The sequence below is a fragment of the Fundulus heteroclitus genome, unplaced genomic scaffold (genome assembly GCF_011125445.2).
Source record: "Fundulus heteroclitus isolate FHET01 unplaced genomic scaffold, MU-UCD_Fhet_4.1 scaffold_72, whole genome shotgun sequence".
Classification (NCBI taxonomy): domain Eukaryota; kingdom Metazoa; phylum Chordata; class Actinopteri; order Cyprinodontiformes; family Fundulidae; genus Fundulus; species Fundulus heteroclitus.
The window spans coordinates 589,241-613,180 of NW_023397165.1; the positions used below are offsets into that span (position 1 = coordinate 589,241).

Below are 23,940 nucleotides of genomic sequence, written 5' to 3' on the forward strand. Positions count from 1 at the left end.
TACTTATAAAATAGGCATTTAAAACCATCCAGTGTTGTTTTCCTTCAGTTTTCTTTGTAGAGGTGGAAAATCACCATGTTTGACATTTTATACATTTATCTTTCAAGCATGGACATCTCTGTTTTCTTTCATAAAAAAATAAATAAATGTGTAAATAAGTGCTACAAATTGCACTGTAACAAATCAAATAATACATCTCATGGCATTGTGCTAGCACTGATGACCTCCAGTCTGGTGAACTCCTTAACCTCAGAGTGTTTTATCTGGAAAGATGCCCTTCCGGGAGTTTATACAAAGAATATCATAGGTCTTTCTGTTCTTCTGCCCTGCGGCAGTAATCATATTGTTTCTAAAATGTTTGCAAATGCTTTAAAGTGTCCACGCTTGCAAAATATTCCCACAGAGCACAAATAACTAGAGTCCTGCTGATACATTTGGGCGCATACAGTTACACATATCCAGACTCTTCCCAGTGCACCTTATTGTGCATTCTGTGTCTCGGTGGAGGTGGACCCTCGGGTCAGGTCAAGCTGTGGCTCCAGCAGAGCGGAGTTGTGTTGCAGGCCACTAATCTCTCTTCCACAAAGCTCAAAGGGCTTTAATACAAGAAAGACCACTTAGCCAGCCCTGTCAGAAGATCCTCTAGCATTTTACAGTAAGAGAAATATATCTGGGGAGAGAGCAAGTGGATGTCTTTCTTTCCATAACGATGAAAGATTACTGAGATTGTCAGAGATCTTATGCTGCTGTCAGATGAGAATATAGCTTTAATGAATTGGACCTCATCCCGCCAAATGAAGTATAGGAGATTAGCTCCAGACTGTCAGCTTGTTTCCACTAATCCTCCCACATCAGGATAGATTTTTTGGCCCCTGAGATTTAAAGTGTTCTCCGTTTTATCAAATATGTGAAGATAAGATCACTTTTCGATCTTTCTCCTAAACTTTATTTTTATTATCCTTTTAACCACTATTTTTGACAAACAGAAGTGAGGCAGTAAACTGATAAAAGCTACTTTGGTTTCCTTGCACAGAAAGTATTTTAAAAAATGAGATGCATTGCATTATTGTGTACTGTTCCTGCTTCTCTGTAAAGGCGGACACTTTTCTTTTCTCTCCTCTTTTTCCTCTCCCTCTCCTGTTTCCCTGCCTGCTTCTATCAGTCTTTTTTGGAGCCTCTTTTTACATATCTTCCATATTGTAAATCAGCTGGATCAGCTGGATCTGGTCAGATAGACTCTCAAAGCAATTGATAAAATTTTCTCAATGAGAAGACAGGGCGAAGGAGAGCACTATTGCCTGAAGGGACATTTGCAGGTGGACACACGGTGGGAGGAGGATCGTGTGTTTGTCCGTTTTGTCAGTCGAGGATGTTGAAAATATGTTCAAAATTGGATTTATAAAAGGATTTCTGCTTTTTGGAGCTGGCAGTTATGTGGAGTATTGAGAAATTGTGAAAACATTGGGCTGCTTAAACTATGTGAGGTATATGTTGTGTAAGCAGAACTGCAGACCAGCTGCTGCTTCTGAACATGCTTGCAAAATGGGAACAATCTTGGACAATGCTGGAAGCTGAACTGTGACAAAATGACCACATTTTTGGCTTCTTTGGAATTGCCATTGACAACAACTAGTGAGACTTTAAGGCAGACAGAAAAAGTCTGCCTGCCCAAAACAAATGCTATCATCCAAACTGGCTCCCCTGCAATCTCAGTTTCTCCTGGATGTTATGTAAACAAGACGCTCTGACATCTGTGACCTTGAACAGAGTGCACTGAACTGCCTGGTAATGTTCCATTACTATCAAAGACTTGTTGGTTGCAAGACCTATCTGGGACAGTTCACAGACAAACACATACACGCACACACAATTACACTAAAACACACAGGCACACACACACATCGCCTCTACTGTGCTTTCTTCCCCTACTATGCTGCTTTCTGTTTTAGCTGTTGTGTTAGAAAGGTCAGATCAGAAACCTCAAGCTTTAGCTGTATGAATATAAACAATTAAGCTTTCAATGTTTAGTGATCAAGCTTGTTCCAGTGAAACAACGAAACAAAATAAGTTATTCTATTTGTAGCTTTGGAGAGGTTGGATGGAATTACTTTGGATCGGAGATCCCCAGGAATATACTTATACTATCTTATTTCTTATTATTAATAGAAACAATTAAGACTTTCTGTATGTTTGTTAATGTATGAAAGAAGTTTATTCAAGGATTTACTTAGCTTATTCCTTTATTTATTCCTTTGTCTGAACTGTTTTTCTGTTCAGGTATGGCAATTTGAATGGTCTTGCTATATACATAAACTTGCCTTGCCTTTACAACAAAGCAATTATTCAAAATGAATACTTTGATAAAAGTAAACAAAACCAACTATTCAATCATTTCTGTCATTTAAAACCTTGATAGTGTCTAGGCTTAGGGTCTCATGGCCTCCAGGTGTTTATATGTTGCCTCAGACAAGAGCAAGAACAGCAATGGCACAAAACAAGTGGCACCGGCCCAGCTGCTCGGGTTAGTTGGCAGCCACCTGGGTCAAGGATTGGCTGTGCATGATTGCAGGTGCGGAGATGAGCAACATTTTTAGAAGAGATGGGCTGGACAGAGGAGCAGCCAATGTGAAGGAATATAAATAAAGCTCTCAATGCAAGCACCACTAACAGACATACAAAAGCCAGAGCAGACTACTAAACAGAGATGAAAGGGAGTTTGATGGTATTACAGTGTCTTGTTTTAAAAATGTTAATGGAATTTATTTTAATATTTATCCCCTAATCTATAGACCCATCTTTGTCAAGGATAATTATAAAGCCAGTCCATTACAGAGTTTAGGCCTTTGTGATGAAACAGAATCACCTCAGTGCTTTTCAGTATGGTTCAGCATCACACCATAACACTGAGGCTCAATTTGGGAAAGTTTTAAAGTGCATACGCTTGAACAGTGAAACCTGAAAACCCTGTGTCTGGGTATTAATTGTCTTACTGATGTGGTTGTCACAGTTGATCATAGTATACAGATTGATAGACTGGAAAAGTGGGATGGGACTGCTGGTTCACATTTGGGGTTCCTGAAGGCTCCATTCTTGGGCCATATCTGCTTCTTCTTTTTCCTATTTTAATGGATTAAAGAGAGTAGTAGCAGTAGAATTTTGGGTCACAGAAGAAGAAGAAATAGACTACAAAAATTAAACAAAAAAAGGGTCACCAGCAAATTAAGGCATTTTTGTTGAAGTATTTTGATGATTTTCTCCATGTAGTGTATCTCAGTAAATTCAGTCGACTACACTTTGAACAAAGGCACTTTATCATTTTTCAACTATTTTATAATTAGTTTCTTGGTCATTATCATTCCATACATACTGTCGCTTCACGCTTGCTCGGTATGAGGAATTGATGCAAAGCCATGGACAATGCAGACGACTCTCCCTGTTGCTCTACGCTTCTTCAGGAGGAGTGAATGCTGTTTCTCAAGATTTTGATGCAATCAAATGGGTTCCCTTATATAGGAAATATTTTGACCAATCTGTATAATCAGACCCAATCTGTATAATCTGATTGAATTTGACTTTGGAAAGTGCCTTGAGATGACATGTTTCATGAATTGCCGCTATATAAATAAAATTGAATTGAAATTAAATTGAATTAAATTGTTTGCATAGAGATGCTGCAAATCCTAAGTGAAGGAGAGTACACAAATAGTGCAATTTTGAAGGTCAGGATTAAACCAATTCAGGGCATGCCCAGAATAGATGAGGAAAAAAAAAAACGTCAGCAGATATAGGTCTATACCATTTTGAAGAGGTTGATGGAACAATTCTATGCCATTTAGTCTTTCTACTAGATTGCAGGGGGGACTAGTGGCCTGGTGGCTAGAGAGTAGGGCACTTGCCACACAGTGGCAGCCCACTGCTCCCTAAGGGATGGGTTACAGGCAGAGGATGAATTTCATTGGAATGTATGTTTCAATGACAAATAAAGAATAGTCGAGTCTGTGAAACATATTGAACTGAATTAACTGGTGCTTCACATTGATAGAACATGATCTATCAACTTACAGTACCCTGTAACTGGCTTCCAAATTTAAAAATAAATAAATTAATTATTTTCTAATCTTAAATGCATTTTTTTGTTAAGGAAAGCACCTAGAATTACTTTCTATAATTGCTTATGTTAAAGGTTTCTAACTCCAATCCTCAACGATCAGTGTCCTGCATGTTTTAGGTTTGTCCATGCTTCAACACGTTGGATTTAAATTACTGATTTACCTCCTCAGTATGTTCTCAAGGTCTGCAGACGCCTGTAATTAAGCATCCGTGTTCAGTTCAGTTCAACCAGGGTAACGTCTAAAACAGGATAACATCCTTGAGGACTGACACCACTTGTCTTATGCCTTATAAATAAGCCTGTTGAGCCTAGAATTGTCAAAGATCAGAAGACTTTGGCAGAAATCTTTTGACTGGAACTGCTCTATGGAAGGAAAACCACAGTAAAAAGTACTCTGCCCTGGTACCAACGCATTGTGAAGGTATCATTCATTTGAGCCTCTGTATATAACTTGTCAACTCAGTATACTCAGATGCTTAGAAACATACCCCTGTAGACGAAGGTTATTTAGAGGCTGTCCTCTGAATCTGGTTGTCAAGGAATTATCTGAGTTATTTTCCTCTAGAGGGACTATGGAAGTTACATTTAAAAAGAAAACTTTAACGCCAGTGGGTTTCTATCAAGTCTAAATGCATTGCAGTTATGCATTAATAATAATTATTACACTTTGACCTAAGGTCCAATCAACTGCATGCCTCCATGTTCTGGTCTTCTTCATCACAAAGTAGAAATTTTGTTAAATTCTCATCAGAAACCATCCACATTTTATTTTGAGAGTTTCCCTGAAGTGAAGAAGCTGACAGATACTCAGATGAAAACCTCTGGAGTCAGATTATTGATGCAATTTCTGTCATTTTTATAAAATAGTCCCTACTGCAGACATTTACGTTATACTTGTCTCCTTTCGTTACCCAGTCTTTTGTCTGTGATCTTAACAAGGCAAATTCACTGTCTAGTTAAGGGGTCCTACAGGGGAAAAAAATGGTCAGAAATTTGGTATTGCCATCGAGGCTAGAGACAGCCGGGCAAGGAGCACATCGAGTGGAACGAAAGGAGAAGGAGAGAAGCGTAATAGAACTACAGAGAAAGAGAAAAAGTGAGACTGACAGGCAGTTACAGTCACACAAATATCAAGAGGGTTAGAGGTGCTGCGAAGGACAGAGAGCTGTAGCCAAAGATGCAAACACAGCACGATGGAGAAAATGAGCTGGTGGGTGGAAAAAGAGAAGGAGGGTTACAAGAGTATTCGTCTGTACCTGTGGAGGAGATTCAGGGTCTCCATCCAGCATGATTAATGAGCTCACCACTGATTGCTCATCCCTGCTATCCTTCCCAAGAATAATCACCATGCCAGCACTCTCACAGAAGAAGCATGATTTTCTGCATATGCTTGTGAGAGTATAAGTGCTTGTTTAACAAAAGAGATGCAGAACCAGAGCCTTTATGCATAAAACTCAGCAAATGGCCAGTGTATGTGTGCAACATTTAAATATGCGATGTATATACAGTATGCATATGATTAGGAGCCAAAGTGTGTGTAGTTATTGATTGGCTGAAAAGAAATGCTGCATATCATTAATTCGGTGTCAGTGTGTTTGAAATATTGATGATGTATTTACTAAAAGCTGCAGGCTGCGTGGAGAGAGCGGTGCTCATAACAAATGCACAGTGACACACCGAGATAATTTGTGCTTACTCCGGGGTACCAGTGGGAGTTCTGTCCCATTACATGTACTATACGTACCTACTGCTGTCATTATGTTCAGGAAACTTTCCTACAGTTACACAGGTAATTGTTTTTTTAATAGATGCGGTATTGAAGGTGAATCCTAACTTGGATTGCAGTAAAAACAAGAGATAGTTTGGAATATGTTGAAGTATGGGTTCAGCACACGTTTAAAGGTGTGGATGGGCTGTAGATCTGCCATTAATCACAAGATTGGTCCTGTCTGCGTATGAGCATGTCCTTGAGCCCCCCATTCTGCTCTTAGTGGCCAGGGCACCATCTCACATTTTCCACCATTAACAGTGTGTTTATACATTTGGGTCGGTGTGACTAAGAAAAAAAAACTTAAAGCTATTTTTCCATTAAGATAGAAATGCCCTGTATAAGTGCAGTGAATCTATCTGGAAATGTTCCCCACACTGGCTCGTTCATAGACAAGGTACCTGGCATATTCAATTTTCAAACTGAATGTCAATGTTTTAGAAACAAAAAATGAGATTTGGAAAAATAAAATAACAGATTAGTTAAGAGTAACAAAAAAAATACTGTGAATTCTTCAAATGATGAAACATGCAGTTGAAAAATGCATAGCCTTAGAATTTTTTTTTATCGCAACAGAACTAGCTCACAATTAAAAATTAAGAAAATACTAACTTTCACAAAATGTATTCAGTGTGAAAAAAATTGGTAAGGAAACAAACTGTACTTAACATATATCCAATAAAATGAATCTGATCTAAGCAAAATTCAACCCCCCTGTTGAGTATATTGGAGAATCCATGATGCTGTGGGCTTGCACAGCAAGGCAAGATTAGTGGTTTAACAATGTACCCCTAGTATTTGGTTTAAGCTTTTAAAAAATAATGAAGCTGATTAACGTCTTATCAAGCTGCATTAGAGCAGGTATAAATTTGCACATTAGCCCGTCACTCCTGTATCTTCATTGTGATTGACTGTCTTCATTCCACCTTCATATGCTTTACATGAATTCAGACATATCCAGAATGAGTTGCCCTGAATTGATTTATCAAGCTGTTAAGAAGCTTCAGCACCACTTCACTGTAATCTACAAAGTAAATAGCTACATTTACATGGAAAAAAGTAATTAGAATAAACAGCCAATCAGAATAAAAAGGTGGCATGTGAACAAGCTAATCGGAATATTGTGATTGGATTAAGGTCAATTGGAATTAAATTGTAATCCGAATGAGAGGAGTGGTTTATGCCGATTGATAATCTGATCAACGTGCATATATACGTTCGTCAGGCTCAATTTATTCCGAATGTGGCAAACCAACCCGAGTGCACATGTGCGCCTGACGTAAACGTGACGTATTTCCGTGAACGTGACGAGTGGTAGAGATACGTCAGGAAGAAAATCTGTTGGGGCTCCCGATACAACCTTTCTGTTCGAAAAAAAAAAAAAAAAGGGCTCCAAATTGTTGCTTACTCAGTAAGTTTCAACTGTAATAAGAACATCGTGCAAGTACAGCCTGGGCACTCAGAAGACAAACTTGTATAATCCTGGTTTGTTTGCTATTTTTTGTTTTAGCTAAGACGGAAGTACTTCTTCTGTGTGTGTGGTTTTTTTTTTTAGGGGAATTTGATAAGTGCATGTCAGAGTGGTTCTATTCTGAAAAAACGCACATTATGTTCGGATTAACAGATTGTGTGCCCATATAAACAGTACAATCCGAATACATGTTAATTTTATCGTGAAATTTTGTGCATGTAAACATAGCTATCGTTAATTAAGCAAGAACCTTAATATGTTTAACCTCCTTTGTAACACATACCCCTGGAAACATTCCTATAACAGAAGATTTCAAAGATCATATGGCCAAATGTGTACAGAAACTATTCACCAGGCACAACATCAACCTTCTTCCATCACCGTCTTAGTCCCTAGACCTAAATCCTGTAGAAAACCTGTGGGGTGACCTGAAGAAGAGAGCATATGAGGGACAGAGAACTCTGGACAATGTTAAAATGTGGTGCAAAGAGGGTGATCAAAGGTCCTTCTAACTCTATCCTCCAGTCTTGTGAAATTTTTAAGTAGAAGACTAGGTCATGTCTTATTGGCAAATGTGAGTTGACGCAAGTGTTGACAGCAGGGGTACCAATAATTGGGCAACTAGGGATTTTTCTTCTCAACATGAGATTATTCACCCACAGAATAAATGCACACAAATTAAAGGTTGGGTTTTTCATAATTAGTGTGAGATTATGCTGCTTTTATAAAATATAAATGTATTCCAAGGTGTTTCTTTTATCCACATCTATTCCAGAGATGCTAATACATGCGGCCAGCACTGAATCTCAATGAGAACACTGAGTCAAACTAACTCAGAGTAGCTTACTCAGTGAAAGTGACCGTGTGAATTTATGGTTGTTTCTCAAAAATGGACTGAACATAAAACTCACTTTTCTTGTCTTACGCCTTAGCTGGGATGCTGCTGGACAATGATACATAGTGCACATTGTATAAGCTTTGTATGTTATGGAAATTGTACTATGGAAATATTGCATACTCTATTATCATATGTTGGGTCTATAGTCTGGGGTTATTTACCACTATCAAATAACTTTGCTTTTCCTTTGGTCAATTTATTCATTTACCCTTATATTCTACTCTTGATATTTTCTTTAGAGCTAACGTTAGATTAGACCAGGGGTCACCAACCTTTTTGAAACTGAGAGCTACTTCATCGGGACTGTGTCATGTGAAGGGCTACCTGCACTGACCTTTTGAACTACAAGAGTCCAAGCTTACCATAACTTTATGTAATATGAATATGTTTTTAATTCTTTTGTCATTTTAAATCTATGTGGATACAAGTAGGATTAAAAAGGAAGAGCAACTGAATAAAATACTATTTTAAATGCAGCTCACTGGAGGGTTGTACTATTTTTTTTAATAGGCTTGAGGTCACCACATGTGGTCCTGGGGTGGCTACCACATGTGCCCATAAGACCATGTTGGTGACCCCTGGATTAGACAGTTTACTTTTCTTTCATAGTATTCTTTTTTCTCTTTTCTCATCACTAAAAGTTGTGTGTGTTTGCCACTGTCATGCCCGAATTTCCTTTGAGGGACATTAAAGGAATTCTTATCTCATCTTATTATACTGACCACTTAAATATACTGGAAATACTTTTTTTTTCTTCAGTTAAAACTAGTTTGAAAAGGCAGCGAATTACCATCAAATGAAGTTCAATGAATCATGAAAGTGATAAGAACCAATGTTCAATTCTTCTGGATTTTCTACTGCAGCCATTGACAGTAAAGGGTTTAATTCTGCCTCCTATTCCAGGAGCTTTGTTGCATTCTCACTGTTTACTTGTATTTTGTTTAGTTGTTTATATATTGTAAATTTATCTGTTTGCTTTTCACATAACGTAGGTTAGAAACAACTCTGTGTATATTGAGTTGATTTTTCAATGAATAAATAAAAAAAAGTCTTTTAGAATATAGATGCATTTCTCAGCGTTTTTACAACTAATCCAAGGTCACCTTTGGTGTGATCTTTCTTTATACTCTGTGGTATATTTATATGTTTTTGCATAGCCACCCTTGACATAAAACACCCTGCCTCTTAAGGCATTAGAGTATTTTATTTCATTAATTGATAATGACATGAGTGTTTGTTTCTGCTTTTGCAAAGGGTAGTAACAATGTCAGCATGTGCACCCATTATTGGAACAACTGTTTACATTAGAAAAACATATGTTTAAAACAGCTTCTTGCACAAAGCTGTAGTGCAAAATCTGCTGGTGGTTGAAGAATGCTTGTGCTGACATGCAGTTGTTGCATTGCGGTCAGAATAAACAAAACCATTTCTGAAGCTTGTTAAACAGTGATGTTTAGTCAAGTTAAACTTACTGGTTAAGATTCCTTTTACTTTAATAAATCTCTTTTGGGTCTTGCAGCCTTGCAGGAACTGATAGAGCCTGTGAAGGAAGGCGCAACAAGCCAACTTACTGTAGCAGATGCTCCTCGCTCTGCGATGGGTTAGATAATGCCTGAATATTAATTTACCTACTCAGATCAAAAAGACTAGTTTTTCATGACGGGCAAATATGAATAATCCAATGTGTCATGCGTGGTCTGCATGAATGATACATGAAAGTAGGAGGATGTGCTGTCAGATGAGTGACACACTGCCCGCTCTGAGGCCTGTGCACAACAACAGGAATGGGGGGATCACTTTTCTTTACTGGGAGGGTGGATCTAAAGTGTCACAGACATGAAGACCTCATTCACACAGAAAGCTCGTTTGTGTGGTTTTCCTTTTAAATTAAGGTTAGTCATCAGATTGATACACTCATCCCTTCCATGACTAATCAAGAGAAGGCAGCGGTAAACAAGCACCCATACCTAATACTGTGGAGGCCTGCTATTTCAGTTATTTCATATTCCCAAACATGCCAGCTGGTTTATGGCATTTAAACCCCGCACTAGCTTAAGGTCTGTTATGTTCTCTAAAAGTGAATTATAGCTTTGCCAGGATCAAAACATGACACACTCTCTTTAGCTGGTATGATTGAGCTGGTTTATTTACTATAATTTGCAGAAATGTTTTTTTTCACATTTTATTGGGATTTTATGTGATAGACCAGCACCTGGTTTTCATTGTTCTACTGTTAAGTCTGAGAAGTGTGGCATGCATTTGAGTTTAGCCCCTTTTACCCAGATACTCCTAATAAAAGTCCTGTGCTACTAATTGCCAACTGAAGTCAATTAATTTGTGAATCAGTTCCACATTTTTTTTTATTATTATTTAATCTTAGTGTTAATCCAGCCATTCGTTGAAGGCCTCAAAGAGAAAAAGACATGGAAAAGTGTAATGAAGGTTTGGGTTATAAAATAAGATCCCAGGTTTTGAATGTCTCAAAGAGCTTTTTTAAATCCTTTTTTTTTTTTCTGAAAAGGGAAAGAGTTATGGCACAACTGCAAACCTACCGAGACAGGGCAATTCATCAGAGGGAAACCGCCAAAAGGCCAGTGGTATCTCTGAAACAGCTGGAGAGATTCACTGCTCAGGTGGGAGAGATGGACAGTCCAACTAGTATTTTTTTTCCCACTTCACAAAGCCATCTTTTATTAAGGAGGTAGTGACAAGAAGTCGTGTTTGCAGTTAACCAGAAACCATGTGGGGAGACAGCAAACATGGGGAGAGGGTGCTCTGATCAAATGAAACCATAATTAAACCATTTGGGCCATCACACAAAACATGAAGTGGCTGAAAACTAGCTGCAGATGACTCTGAACACACCTTCCTCATGTTGACACATTGTGCTGGCAGCGCCACCTAACTCATAATTATGTACTGCTTTGTTTTGGGCTGTGACATGAAATGTAAATTAAATACATTAAAGTCCATGGTTGTATTGTTAAAAGTTTGAAAAGGTGTAGGGTGTGAATACTTTTGGAAGCCCCTATATGTGAAATGCCATGTAAAGATCTACAACGTATAGATTGGTCTTGAAGTGCTCTTTGTTTTCAAGGGTGTTTCTTTTTTTTTTTTTTTTTTTTACAGAGAGATTTAAAAAAAAAATTCAGACATCAGGGAAGAATCTGCAGATCCAAAAAGGTCACACGAGTTCTTTGCTTTTTTTGATAAATAGTTTTCTTGGTCCGCGATCGTTCTCGGTGCGGCTCTATGCATCCCACCGCTGCACCTTTGACCCTTCCACCCGGATTCCTCTACCTTTCTTGTTGCTCATCATGCCTACAGTCAGCCTCTATCTGCCGCTCACTTTAAAAAGACGTCAACGTGCTCTGCTTCTTTCTGCCTCTCTGCATTCTGGTTTGATGTCTTTCTCCAGCTCGTGAGGGGCTCGTCTTATGCGAGTGGGTAGAAGGCACGACCCTCTGAGGTGCAGACTCCAGCTTCACTCAGATATTCGGTGTACCCTGCATCAAATGTCTTTTTATCCTGACTCATTGAAACACGTTTTTTTAATCATTTTATTACATGTTTTAAGTCCAGAATCAATCAGTGTTTTTGCTTTCCCTCGCTCAAACTATCTGGTAGCCTTTTTGTTCCTTTTTTGTACTTTTCATAGCTAGATTTTCCCTTGTTCTCCCTTGATTTTATTATGCCTTTCAGCATTATTCTTCTGTTCTTCAGACTCTGCTGGTCTTCTTACTCCTGTCTATATTGCAAGCTGGACAGAGGGAACCCTTGTGTTGGCTCGTTCTGACCGTATGAACATCACTTAGAAGGGCTTTACAATGTGCACCTTCTGACTTTTTGAGATTCACTAACTTAACTCATTGTGCCAATCTTTGGGGTAAATTAGGATTTGTAGGATTCAATAGCTACGCAATTTCAGACCATCTTCTCCAGTCAGGCGAAACCACGGCGGACCCGCTGCCTGTAGATAGGCAGTTTATCTGGGTCATCTGAGAACGTACCAGAGCAGGGGACAATGTGTTTAATAGATTTAACATGGGTCCCCGTGATTGTGGTTGAGTTAACATGAGCCCATCTAATAGAGCTTGAATTAAACATGTAGTACAGCATAAAATATGCCTGTAGTGTCAGGATGTTAAACGTTGCTAAATGTTTTGTTTTCCTGCATGGCTGTAAGTACAAATGTGTTTGTCTGTGTGATCTGAGCTTTTCGACTTGTCCATCAATACTTCAGTTACCACAACCCTCAGAGTTTGTACTTTTCTTATACACATTGGCACATATTTCACTACGTTGACCAATGTTCTTGAAGACCTTGTTCATGACATTTGACTGAGCGGAAAAAAAATCCTTTGTACCACAGATGATGATCCTGAAAACTTCAAAACGCATAATGCTTCTGAAGTTTTCTGGTGAAGAAACTGAGTCCATTTCATTGTTCCTCCAGTGAATAATCTTATTCTGCTAGTTTAGAATTTAGCAGCGTTTTGAAAGATCCATGATTAATTCATGATCAGTTATAATAATTTTAAAAAAGGATTCAATGTGGTACTCTGAATACAAACGTTTCTCCTTTTAAAATGATGCATGTGGACCTTGAATAATCAGGGCGCTTTTAGCAAGTGTTGTACGCTTTGTAGTATACGAACCGTCTCTCTTGAAACAGAAACAGAATGGCTTGAATGAAATAGTTCATACTAGTTCTGCCTTGACTGTGTAATGTTCCACAATTAAGAGTTTTCTGAACTCCACCTAATCTGATGGGGGATAAATATACACTGCTCAAAAATAAAGGGAACACTAAAATAACACATCCTAGATATTAATGAATTAATGAAATGTTCTTTACAAAGTTGAATGTGCTGACAACAAAATCACACAAAATCATTAATGGAAATCAAATTGATTTAACCCCTGGAGGTCTGGATTAGGAGCAATACTCAAAATGAAACTGGAAAAACACACTACAGGAGGATACAACTTTGATGTAATGTCCTTAAAACCAGTCAAATGCAACTCAGTAGCGTGTGTATGACCTCCCTACAACGTCTGGGCATGCTGATGATGAAGTGGTGATTTGTCTCCTGAGGGATCTCTTCCCAGACCTGGACTAAGGCATCCACCACCTCCTGGACAGTCTGTAGTGCAACGTGATGTTGGTGGATGGAGCGAGACATGATGTCCCAGATGTGCTCAACTGGATTCAGGTCTGAGGAACGGGCGGGCCAGTCCATAGCATCAATGCCTTCATCCTGCGAGGAACTGCTGACACACTCCAGCCACATGAGGTCTAACATTCTCTTACATTATGAGGAACCCAGGGCCAACCGCACCAGCATATGGTCTCACAATGGATCTCATCTCTGTACCTAATGGCAGTCTGATTAGCTCTGGTGAGCGCATGGGTGGCAGTGCCGCCCCCGAAAGAAATGCCACCCCACACCATTTTTGACACACTATCAAACCGGTCTAGCTGAAGGACGTTGCAGGCAGCAGAACGTTCTCCACGGGTCTCTAGACTCTGTCACGTCTGTCACATGTACTCAGTGTGAACCTGCTTTCATTTGTGAAGAGCACAGCGCGCCAGTGGCCAAATTTTCAATCTTGGTGTTTTCTGGCAAACGCCATTTGTCCTGCACGGTGTTAGACTGTAGGCATGACCCCCACCTGTGGACGTCAGGCCCTCATACCACCTTCATGGAGTCTGTTTCTGATCCTTTGAGTAGACACATGCACATCTGTGGCCTGCTGGAGGTCATTCTCCAGGGCTCTGGCAGTGCTCCTCCTGTTCCTCCTTGCACAAAGGTGGAGGTAGCCGTCCTGCTGCAGGGTTATTGCCCTCCTACGTCCTCCTCCACGTCTCCTGATGTACTGGCCTGTCTCCTGGTAGCGTCTCTATGCTCTGGACACTACGCTGACAGACACAGCAAGAGAAGTGGTCTGTGGTCACCACCTGCAGAACTGCTCCTTTATTGGGGGTGTCTTGCTAATTGCCTCTAGTTTTTATCTGTTGACTATTCCATTTGTAGAGCAGCATGTGAAATATAGGTAAAGCTAATGAAGCAATAATAATAGTTAATAGTTAAACTGTTTCAAACAGTGTAGGAAGACACCAGCTTATAATTTCTACATTTGTATTTGTTCACTGTAGTTCTTTACATTTTATAAAATGTTAATATATACATGCCTATAGAAAGATAAACACCTGAACACCACCCACTCCACTTTTTAAGTGTTGAGGAAAAAACTGCTGAGGTTGCAAAAACTTATGTAAAGCCATGTTTTATACAGTCTAGAAAAAGCAATGCAGCAACTACTCATTCCAACTCATTCAACATGTAAAATGCACACAGCTCAGAGCAAATATTGTACTTTTTTATTTTTATTTTAAATTGTGCCAACTTAACATTGAAATATATCATTAATAATTTCGTATCGCTGTTTGTCATTTTGAAAACCCTTAGTTGTAGGTGTTGGCTTTAACAGTTTGAAGGCCAACATTCAGTCTAGTGATGGCTGTTAGTTAAATAAAGTCGGTTTAAAGCATTTATTTACTTCCTTTCCCTAAAGCCTTTTCCTTAGAAACAAATTATCATTGAAGCTTTTTTTGTCATAAAACATCAGAGGCTTTTGAGTAAAAAATAACTTTTATTTGGAACTGTTCATGACTTCATGTTCCCAAACTGAAATTCAAGTTTCATCTGAGGAAAAGTAACTTTATGACATGATGCTGCCACCAATATTTCACTGTTTGTGTGAGGCTTTTTTATTTTTTGGTGATCCGCTCTGTTTCAAATAAGCTTGAAGTTGTAGCTTAAAAGTTCAGGTTTTATTTCATGAAACTTTTAACACATTGTCTCATGTAGTTTTGGGAGACTTCATTCAGGAGTTGAAGAAGTTTATTGGAATAAAATACTTTTGTTTAGCAATAACATTTAGAACATGTCCAGTACTTCCTGTACTTCCTGCATCTTCTTCATTGTTGTTTTTCTCTGACAGCTTACCTGACCAGATTCTGTTCTTTCTGTATCGATTGTGGAGAAATATCGAGTTTTTGTAGTTTAATGCTGATTATTTGCCTATTTTTTTGTCTGTATTTTCCCAAATTGTAACTCAAGCTGACCTGAATCCAAACTGAGAAAGAAAAAAAAAAAAACACTGAACACTGGAATTGAAATAAAAGTTATATCAAATGGACAGATTTAATGATTTGCACATGTATACAATCATGATATTACAGCTATTTTTGTTTTTGTATGCTTATCTGAAAAACAGACGATATGTATGTTACATTAAAGTTAGAGAAAGTTTTTAAGTGACTTTTCATCGTATTATTTTAAAAAAAAACTGACTTAAAAACCGGATTCTTTCTCAGAAATAAAGAAAAATAATAATGTATGTATTAGTTAAAGAAAATTCTCAGCAAGATGAAGCTTTTTACCTGTGCAAATATTTGGACGGGAATCATCTGAAATTCAACCCGTTATTGTTTTCTCCCCTCCAACCTCCTGTTTTGACACGTCTAAAGACTAGAGTCTGAAAACCAGGGAACCAGTATATGCTTGTATGTACCAGCTGTAGCTGTTAAAATAACGACTCTACCTCACTGTGGTTTATCTGCCACAGTCTATTAATTACAGCTTGCTGCTCCGCGCAGAGTGAACTCTAAAGAGGTTTTCTCACTAGCAGACTTTTAAGCCGTTACACTCCTCGTCTCCCTTTTAAAGAATCGATACAAAGCGGCCTTAGATGTCCATCTGAACAGTCGGCGGCTGCTGACTTTGCAAACCACACAGGTCTGCTATTGTGCATCATGTAAGAAGTGGTCTAGTTGAGATTCACAGCGCGACCTGAAACTGCCCCTCTAAGCCACGTCAGATCAATGCACTTCCATCCCTCATCTGTCACATGGCACTCAAAGCCTGTTCTGCCACCCAAATTACTGATGTGCTGAATTATAACTTGGTTGGTGCAGCAGTGTACTGTACCCAAGGCGTTTTGAAATACCACTGGCAGACCGAGCTGTCATCCCGGATACATCTATCAGTGGGTGAGCTGTGTGGAACAGACAGCTAATATCCTGGGGTCCTTTACAACAGCTTTTGTCAAAGTCTGCATTGTGACAGGAGGCTTCCCGCAAACATTTCAGAGCCTGTTAGCCATCTTACCTAAAGTCTGTTTGGACAATAAAATACTGTCAGCTGTGGCTGCTGAAATAAGCGTAGGTTTCTGCTGACCGTATCACTGTTATTCTGCCATAACATGCCGATCGCAGTAAAGATTTGGTCGACTTTATAAGGCAAGTTATGATACAATAAACAGAAGTAGAGGAAGCGGATACTAGTGTCAGATGGTGTCAAAGGAAAGAGAAGCCTGGAAGATGTAACAGTTGCTCTTTTTATTCATTATCTCTAGAATAAAGCATAAGAAACACAAGAAACACATAATAGAAGAAAATGGAAATGACTCACATTTTTATAGCAACAGGGTTCAGGGCAAGTCCAGCCAGAAACATTCATTAAAAACAGTCTATTCGGGCTCCATAGTGGTGGTTTCTAATGTATTTCCATCACTGTTTTTTTTATCTGTTCTTGCCTACAAGGACATAAAAAAATACTCTTCATCAAGCATCATCAAAAATAAGTCTTTCTCATTAAAAACTTTTTTGAGAACTTATTGCTCTCCCCAAATATATTTGTATTGACAGGACCGAGAACTGCTTTTTTAAGTTAAGGAAAGTATTTGGTCTTTGTTATTTAGACCTTTCCACATACGTACATTACCAGTCAAATGTCTGGACTCACCTTCTCATTCAATAGTTTGTCTTTATTTTTTATTGCTTCCTCTGGGAACTCCTTCAAGGTCGTTGGCGGTAGAGTGGCGCAGGCAGTCTCAACATGACTGTAATTGGGATTATGTGGAGGAAGCTAAGAACCAGGGTGATGATGAGGAGGCTCTCAAACCTCGAAGACACCAAAGCAAAATCATTAAAGCACCAATGGAAGCTTTAAAAAGTAGTTTGATTGCTGTGAAGGTTTTTCATTGAAACATGAGGAAGGGAGAGATCATTGTTTTGATAAAATGTCAATTAAAACATAGTATTTATACTGCTTTTACAATGTTTTATTATCTTTTGAGAGATTCCTGTCTGATTTTCTATGTGAAAAATACTTCAGGGTTGAAAAATAATTTTATAATGCTTTTAATTATTCTAAATCTGCCAGAGAGTGTGTACATAATGTTGGGCTTGCCTGTATTAAATTAAACTTTATTAATATGGGACTTCTCAACCAGCCAGAACTGGTACAGGGTCCCACCTGGTCACCTATTGTCTAAGTGCTGGTCGCCTGAGCGTTACATTTCTGTTGTCGCTGCTGTAAATGCTACATTTTCCTACTGACAGAATGTCATCTTTGTTTGAACAAACATTATTATAAATTATAAATCATTGCAGGGCTACGGACAATACATTTTTCCATTGTCTGGTTTTCTATGCATATTTATCATTACTAAAACAGAAATTACCTAAAGAGACCAATGTGATAGTACTTACAACACAAAGATGGACAAGGGAAAACTAATTCCTAATTTTCCGTGAAGCTGAATTGAACTGAATGGTCATCTGGGTGAATTTTCCCTGTTAAGAGGAATGAGACTTGGCTTGCTGTGTGTCCTCTGATCCGTGGTCCTTCTTCACAGTGGAGATATTTCACAAGCGGACAGCTGTTTATCCTTTCTGCTCCACCGGTAATGAGATGAACACTTAGAAATGTATTAAGCTTGGCTACAGTTTTACCACATCAGCACACCCATTCAGATCTGTGATTTAAAACGAGGCAGATTTTTATCCCTCTTTTCCCCTGCTTCTCATTTTCCACCTCATCTTTCTCTTTGTACTTTTTTTTTTTTTGTCTTCGTCATCGATTCTCTTTGTCCAATTATTTTGCTCTCGACTTTTGCACCAACAGAAGTTGTCCAACTGAGCCTGGCGGAGGATCAGCGAATCAGCACCTCAACTGTCACAGTGGGCCTCAGTGCTGTCCTCACCTGCGCCATCCAGGGGACGCTGCGTCCACCCATCATCTGGAAGAGGAATGGCATCATCCTAAACTTCCTGGACCTGGAGGATATCAATGTGAGTGCAGATGGTTACTGGCTTTTTTGTGTTGCTTGTAATGATGCAGGTGATGCTTGACTATATGGAGAAGTCCACAAATGGGTTTGGGGTCCCTTGCTGTGCTATCCAATGAGTTTCATTTGTTAATTTATGTTCACTGGTCTATTTGGATTTCAGTTAAGAAAGAAAATAAAGAAATGTAAAAAATAATTACCAGATTTGGCAGTGTTAATAATAATGTGCTGTCAAGAATTAACTTCAATTTGACATGAGGATTAATGAACTCCATATTAAGTCTGTAGGTAAACAATTCTAAGCTGTGTGGCGTTTTTGGCTTTGTCACAAATGGTGTGGAGAAATAACGTGCATAGCTTGGATAATTTCCCTGCCACTTCAAAATTGTTCTCTCCTTTCTGGTATATCACTTAAAGTCCTGGAACAGTGATTCTCAGTCCTGGTCTTCGGGGCCCACTGTCCCTGAGGGGCCCTGCACTCATGACAACAATCCACTAAAAACAGGCTGATTTTTCCATTTCTGTCAGACATATCTTCATTAAATATTATCTACAGGCACACCACACTAGATAAAAATACTAGAAACAGTGTTATTGTAATCAGGTGTGCTGGAGAAGAGATGCATCTAAAACATAAGGAACAGCAGGTCCTGAGGACCAGAACTACTTCCCTAGAAAGAAACATTGAAGCTAGTGGTTGTGATGTGTGAAAATGGGGAAACGGATTGAACAGATGTGAATAATTTTGCAAGGCACTAAGTGAGCAAATATGCATCCTGTACGAAGTGACGAATATAAATATGTTGGAAAGATATGAAATGAGAAAATAAGTAGACCTAAAAATCAATTATTAGGCTCATATGTACAAAAATTAATATTCAAATTAAATCTGAAACTGCATTTCATTCCCCTTAATGCATGAATATAGACAGAAAGGAAAATAGACAGATTCGTGTGAACTACATTGTAAAGCAGACTTTTTTATTACCAAGACTGTGCCACTGAATAATACCACCTAATTATTGCTACATAAAAATGTGTTGCACTTTTGAATAAAACCTATTACTTAATCTGAGTGGGTTGCCTAATTAATATCTGGTTGATTTTAACAGCAAGGGGCACACTGGGTGGGCTGTTCATATTTAGCTTAAAAAGAGCCAATTATGATCCTTTTTGAATTGCAAAATTTGAAAATTACAATGCTGCTGAGAGTTGTAAAGAGCCCCTGCGAGTATTTCAGTTGATTTATACCCCCTTTTACTTTATATTTTAAGTTATCTTCTGCCACATAAAAAGGGGAGAAAACGTCTCTCGTCAGATTTTTCAGCCAAAAACAGCTGCAGGAGAAGGTGAAAGACTAATGTCGTGAAAATAACCAATAAGTGCAAATTAAAGAACAATAATTGTTGAGCATCCTCCATAAAACAATGCGATTAATGTAAGCTCTGTGCTTAATGAACTGTGAAACCATGCTTCTGTTTGGGTGAAAGCACAGTGCCGCTTTAACCACTGCCGTTTCCCAGTGCGCTGACTGCATGTTAATGAGCAACATGTTGGTCTGCTGGGGTCATGGCCAGATAAACAGTCCTGCGTGTTAGGGTCGTGACAAGACGAGAAGTGATGTCAGCTCAGGTGCCTAAAGCTCTTGGCCGACCATAATGGGTTTTCACAGAGATTTGTGATCTGAGCAGAAGAGGGAGAGGGGAGTGCCTGTTGTTTCTTTTCATTTTGGTAAATCAAAGAAAGAACTGGAAAAGGAAAGCAATTAAATTAAAGTAATAACTTTGCATGCAGGTAATTTGCGTATCCTTTGGAGGGAATTAAAGACAAACACTTTTCAAGTACTAAACATGGTTATGAGTAACAGGGTGCTCGGTTTAAGGCTGGAGATCAGCGTCTTGTAGAAATGTGTAGCTGAACAAATATGAAAATTAATATGCAATCGATTAATGAGACATCCAGATAAATTAGTTTCCCAAGGGCCAACATAAGTCTCCAATTGATCCTTGGTTTGTGTTTCATATTGATGGAGTGAATATTTCATTCATCTCATTTTCATCGGGTTAGCTGTGCTTGTCAATTAAGCCGGACTGAGGACAAATTAAAAATGCCTAAAAGGCTGACTGAAGTATTTTAACAGAAAACACATTTCCCATTATGCACTGTATAGCAATGTAAATTATCATATTTATTTTAAATTAAATTGTGAATAAATACAGTAGATTGATGCTACTTTAAATATGGGGTATGCAACATTAACATTATGTTCATGTTCATTAATCAGCAGATAGATGACCTAATAATTGCATCTCTAAATCTGTAAAACTGAACAATCACCTGTGGCTTTTCTTCTGACTCATTTTTTGTTCAGAGTTCAAAAAATCCACTTGCTTCCTCATTTACTGTCTTGTTGACTATATGGAGAATTAAGCAGTGGATTGGTGCACCCATGCATCAAACACAACTTAGAAACTTTGTTAGTTAGTTAAACGACTGTTGGCGTGCGTAAGATTGCAGCTCTTGAAATAAAATTAGCTAAGATTTGGATCACCAATAATAGTACCACTGAATGAGAAAGCATTTAAAACAAGTTGCAACAAGTTTAGCCTGAAAATTACAGTTGTTAGCTGTGGGTATTAGCAAATATATCAAGCAAATATTAAGCAAGTGCTACTCTTTCTTAGGCTGCTTAAACATTTTGCACTGTTTCAATGTTACATACAGTATACGTACTTCTTTTACTGTACCATGTAACATATTTCTGGTGGCCCATGTAGAATTTGTTTCAAAGTGTAGAATGCTCAAAATGTTAATTTATTGACAATGGGAGGCCATTTTTAAATAATCCTAAATTTTACCCAAGTTAACTTGAAACACACAAGTAAAGTACCTGCCGATGACAGGGCATGATGACGTCAGAGCCATTATTTTCCAGTCAAAATTGTTAAAATATTTTACTAGAATACTTACACTCTAGCCGCCTGATAGAGGAAACAAAGTAAGAAAATAAAATTCTGTGTAGTAGTTTTAAAAATCTGTGTATTATGCAATTAGGCATACTCTTTCATTTCTGTTCTGTGTAGTATACAAATACAGTGACTACTGCTGAAAAATGTTTCCTCAGTTAAAATACACATTTTTGTTATGTTTTAATTTAAGCAATTTGAGTTGACTAATTAGGAATACCCAATGGGATATCCCAATTCTAAACATTGACTAAGTCTATTTTGTTGTCTGTTTTAGAAGAAAATGGTTTAACATTCTTCACACATTCGGTGACAAATAGTCTGTGTACATAATCTTTTGTTTATTTTAGGAAATAAATCTGTCCATTTCCAGTTTAAATGTCATGAGTTGCATCAGGGCTTTGTGATCCGCCACTTGGTGGGGCAGCAAACTATTTAATGCCTTAATCCCCCCTAACTTGGAGGCGGAACTCCCCCGCTGATTGCCTCACGCTGCCCCAACAACACCGGCTCCATTCATCAGCCTAATGGGCTTTATATTTTTAACCCTTGCCATTTATCAGGCTGAGGCACCGTCATGAGGGGAGAGAGTAGGATCAAATCCCCAAATGCCTGCTTCAGCTCAACAGGGAAACCATTGATTCATGGTTTGTCTTCCTTTACCCATCACTCTTTTTCTCCCTTGTCTCATCCCATCATTCCCTGCTGTTGCGCTCCTCCTCTCGCCGCTCTCCACAGGCATCGTTATGTAGTCTATCAACCTGCCTACATTTTCCACTGACTCCCTGTGGATGCTTCCTGCACCCAATTCTTCACCACTATCCCCAATCCTGGTCCCCTGTTCTTCCTTTTCCATCTACAGCAGTCCTAACTCTTCTCTTACATCTCTTCCCTGTATTACAGGACTTCGGGGATGATGGCTCGCTCTATATCACCAAGGTGACAACAATACACATGGGGAACTACAGCTGCCATGCCTATGGCTATGAAGACCTCTATCAGACTCATGTGCTGCAGGTGAATGGTCAGTAGTGACTCATTTCTTTCTTAAAATTGCACAACAAATGCTACAAATGTTTTCCTTTGTCCTACTTTGTGGATCCCATGTGAGTTTTATGGCCCAATGTGTTTATACAAAAGGGAACAGCATTAGAAAAAAACTGGTTTCAATTAATTTTCATATAAGAATGGAATAAGAAGTCGGTAGTTAATGGTCCAGTTTTTGGGTTAAGAGAGAAGCTTCAGAAGCAAATTTAAAACAGTGTGTCTACTTTGAACTCTATCGGGCATCTAAATAAATTAGCATATAGTAAAAAAAAAATTAATGTCAGTGATTCTGTTTGAAAAGTGAAACTCATTACACACAGTGTGATATATTTCAAATGTTTTTTTATCTGTTAATTATGATAATGGTTTTCAGCTAACATACACCCAAAAATCAGTTACTCTGAAAAGTAGATTATTACATAAGCCCAGGAAGAAAAATTTAGATGTTTAAAACAGAAATCTCAGCCTGCAAAAAATGATGTACATGTACTCTGTGGTATACACTGCAAAAAGGGATCTAAAAATAAGTGAAATGTTGTTAAAATTTGTGTTTTTGTCCTAGATTTGAGCAGGTAAATAATCTTATCTGCCAATGGAATGAGTATTTTGACACCTACAATAAGATAATTAGACATCCTGCACTTGAAACAAGATGATGGAGATGAGTTGTTCCTATTTTAAGTGCAAAAATCCCATTTCACTGGCTGATCATCTTATTTACCTGCTCAAATCAAGAACAGATACACTTATTTTAAGAAGATATTACTTATTTTTAGTTCCGTTTTTGCAGTGTATGGACTCAGTCTCTGTCTGGGTTCCTTTTGCAGGAGTTACTACATTAATTGTGAGGAGGCATGGAGAAGATCAGCCTTAGGCAATGCTGAGGTGTTCAGGAAGCCCAGGTCACTTTGATAGTGACCTTCAGCTTGTTTGCATAGTTGAGAGTTTCTGTGGACTTTAAGTTAGCTAAAAAATGAAGCACAATGACATCATGCTTTTTACAGCAAATTTTGGTACTTTAGGCAGGGTGGTCAGTTGCCAGATCCTGTGGGAAAATGAAATCAGTATCTCTGTACAGCTTTCAGTAGAGAAAGTTTTTAAGTGTTAAAACATTTCCTGGTACCCAGCAGGCTGACTTGAGATTTGAAAAAAGCCCAGTGGACCAATAGCAGCCCATGAAATAGCACTGCAAATCACCACCGACCGTGGAAATCTCACATTTGACCTCTAGCAACCTGGGTTCTGTACCTCTTCACCTTTCCGCTAGACCTTGGTTTTCAAAAGAAGCGCACAATTTACTTTCCTAGTAAAAGCGGACTGTGGCGCATTGGGCAACAGTTCAGTCTTTTTTTTACTTAGCCCTGATATGAAACCTCTGATCTCATCTTTGTTCAGGCTTAGAACGAGGAATGTGACATTTGTGTCAAATGTTCTGGATACATCGGTGTGTGGTGGCTCGAGTCCAGCGGCAGTGCTACCCTTGTGAAGCTCCCGCAAATTGTTCAGTGTTTCACCATCAACTTAAGGCAGCAGACATTG

The 23,940-nt window shown here is 38.6% G+C and overlaps 1 protein-coding gene across 1 annotated transcript in view; it reads left to right on the plus strand.

Annotated features, from left to right (window-relative positions):
- fstl4 (follistatin-like 4) overlaps positions 1-23,940 on the plus strand; it is a 150,490-nt gene that overhangs the window by 101,198 nt on the left and 25,352 nt on the right. Inside the window, exons 5-6 of the mRNA XM_036134026.1 lie at positions 18,226-18,392; positions 22,258-22,378. Of these exons, the coding sequence (XP_035989919.1) occupies positions 18,226-18,392; positions 22,258-22,378 (288 nt within the window). The remainder of the gene's footprint in view (positions 1-18,225; positions 18,393-22,257; positions 22,379-23,940) is intronic.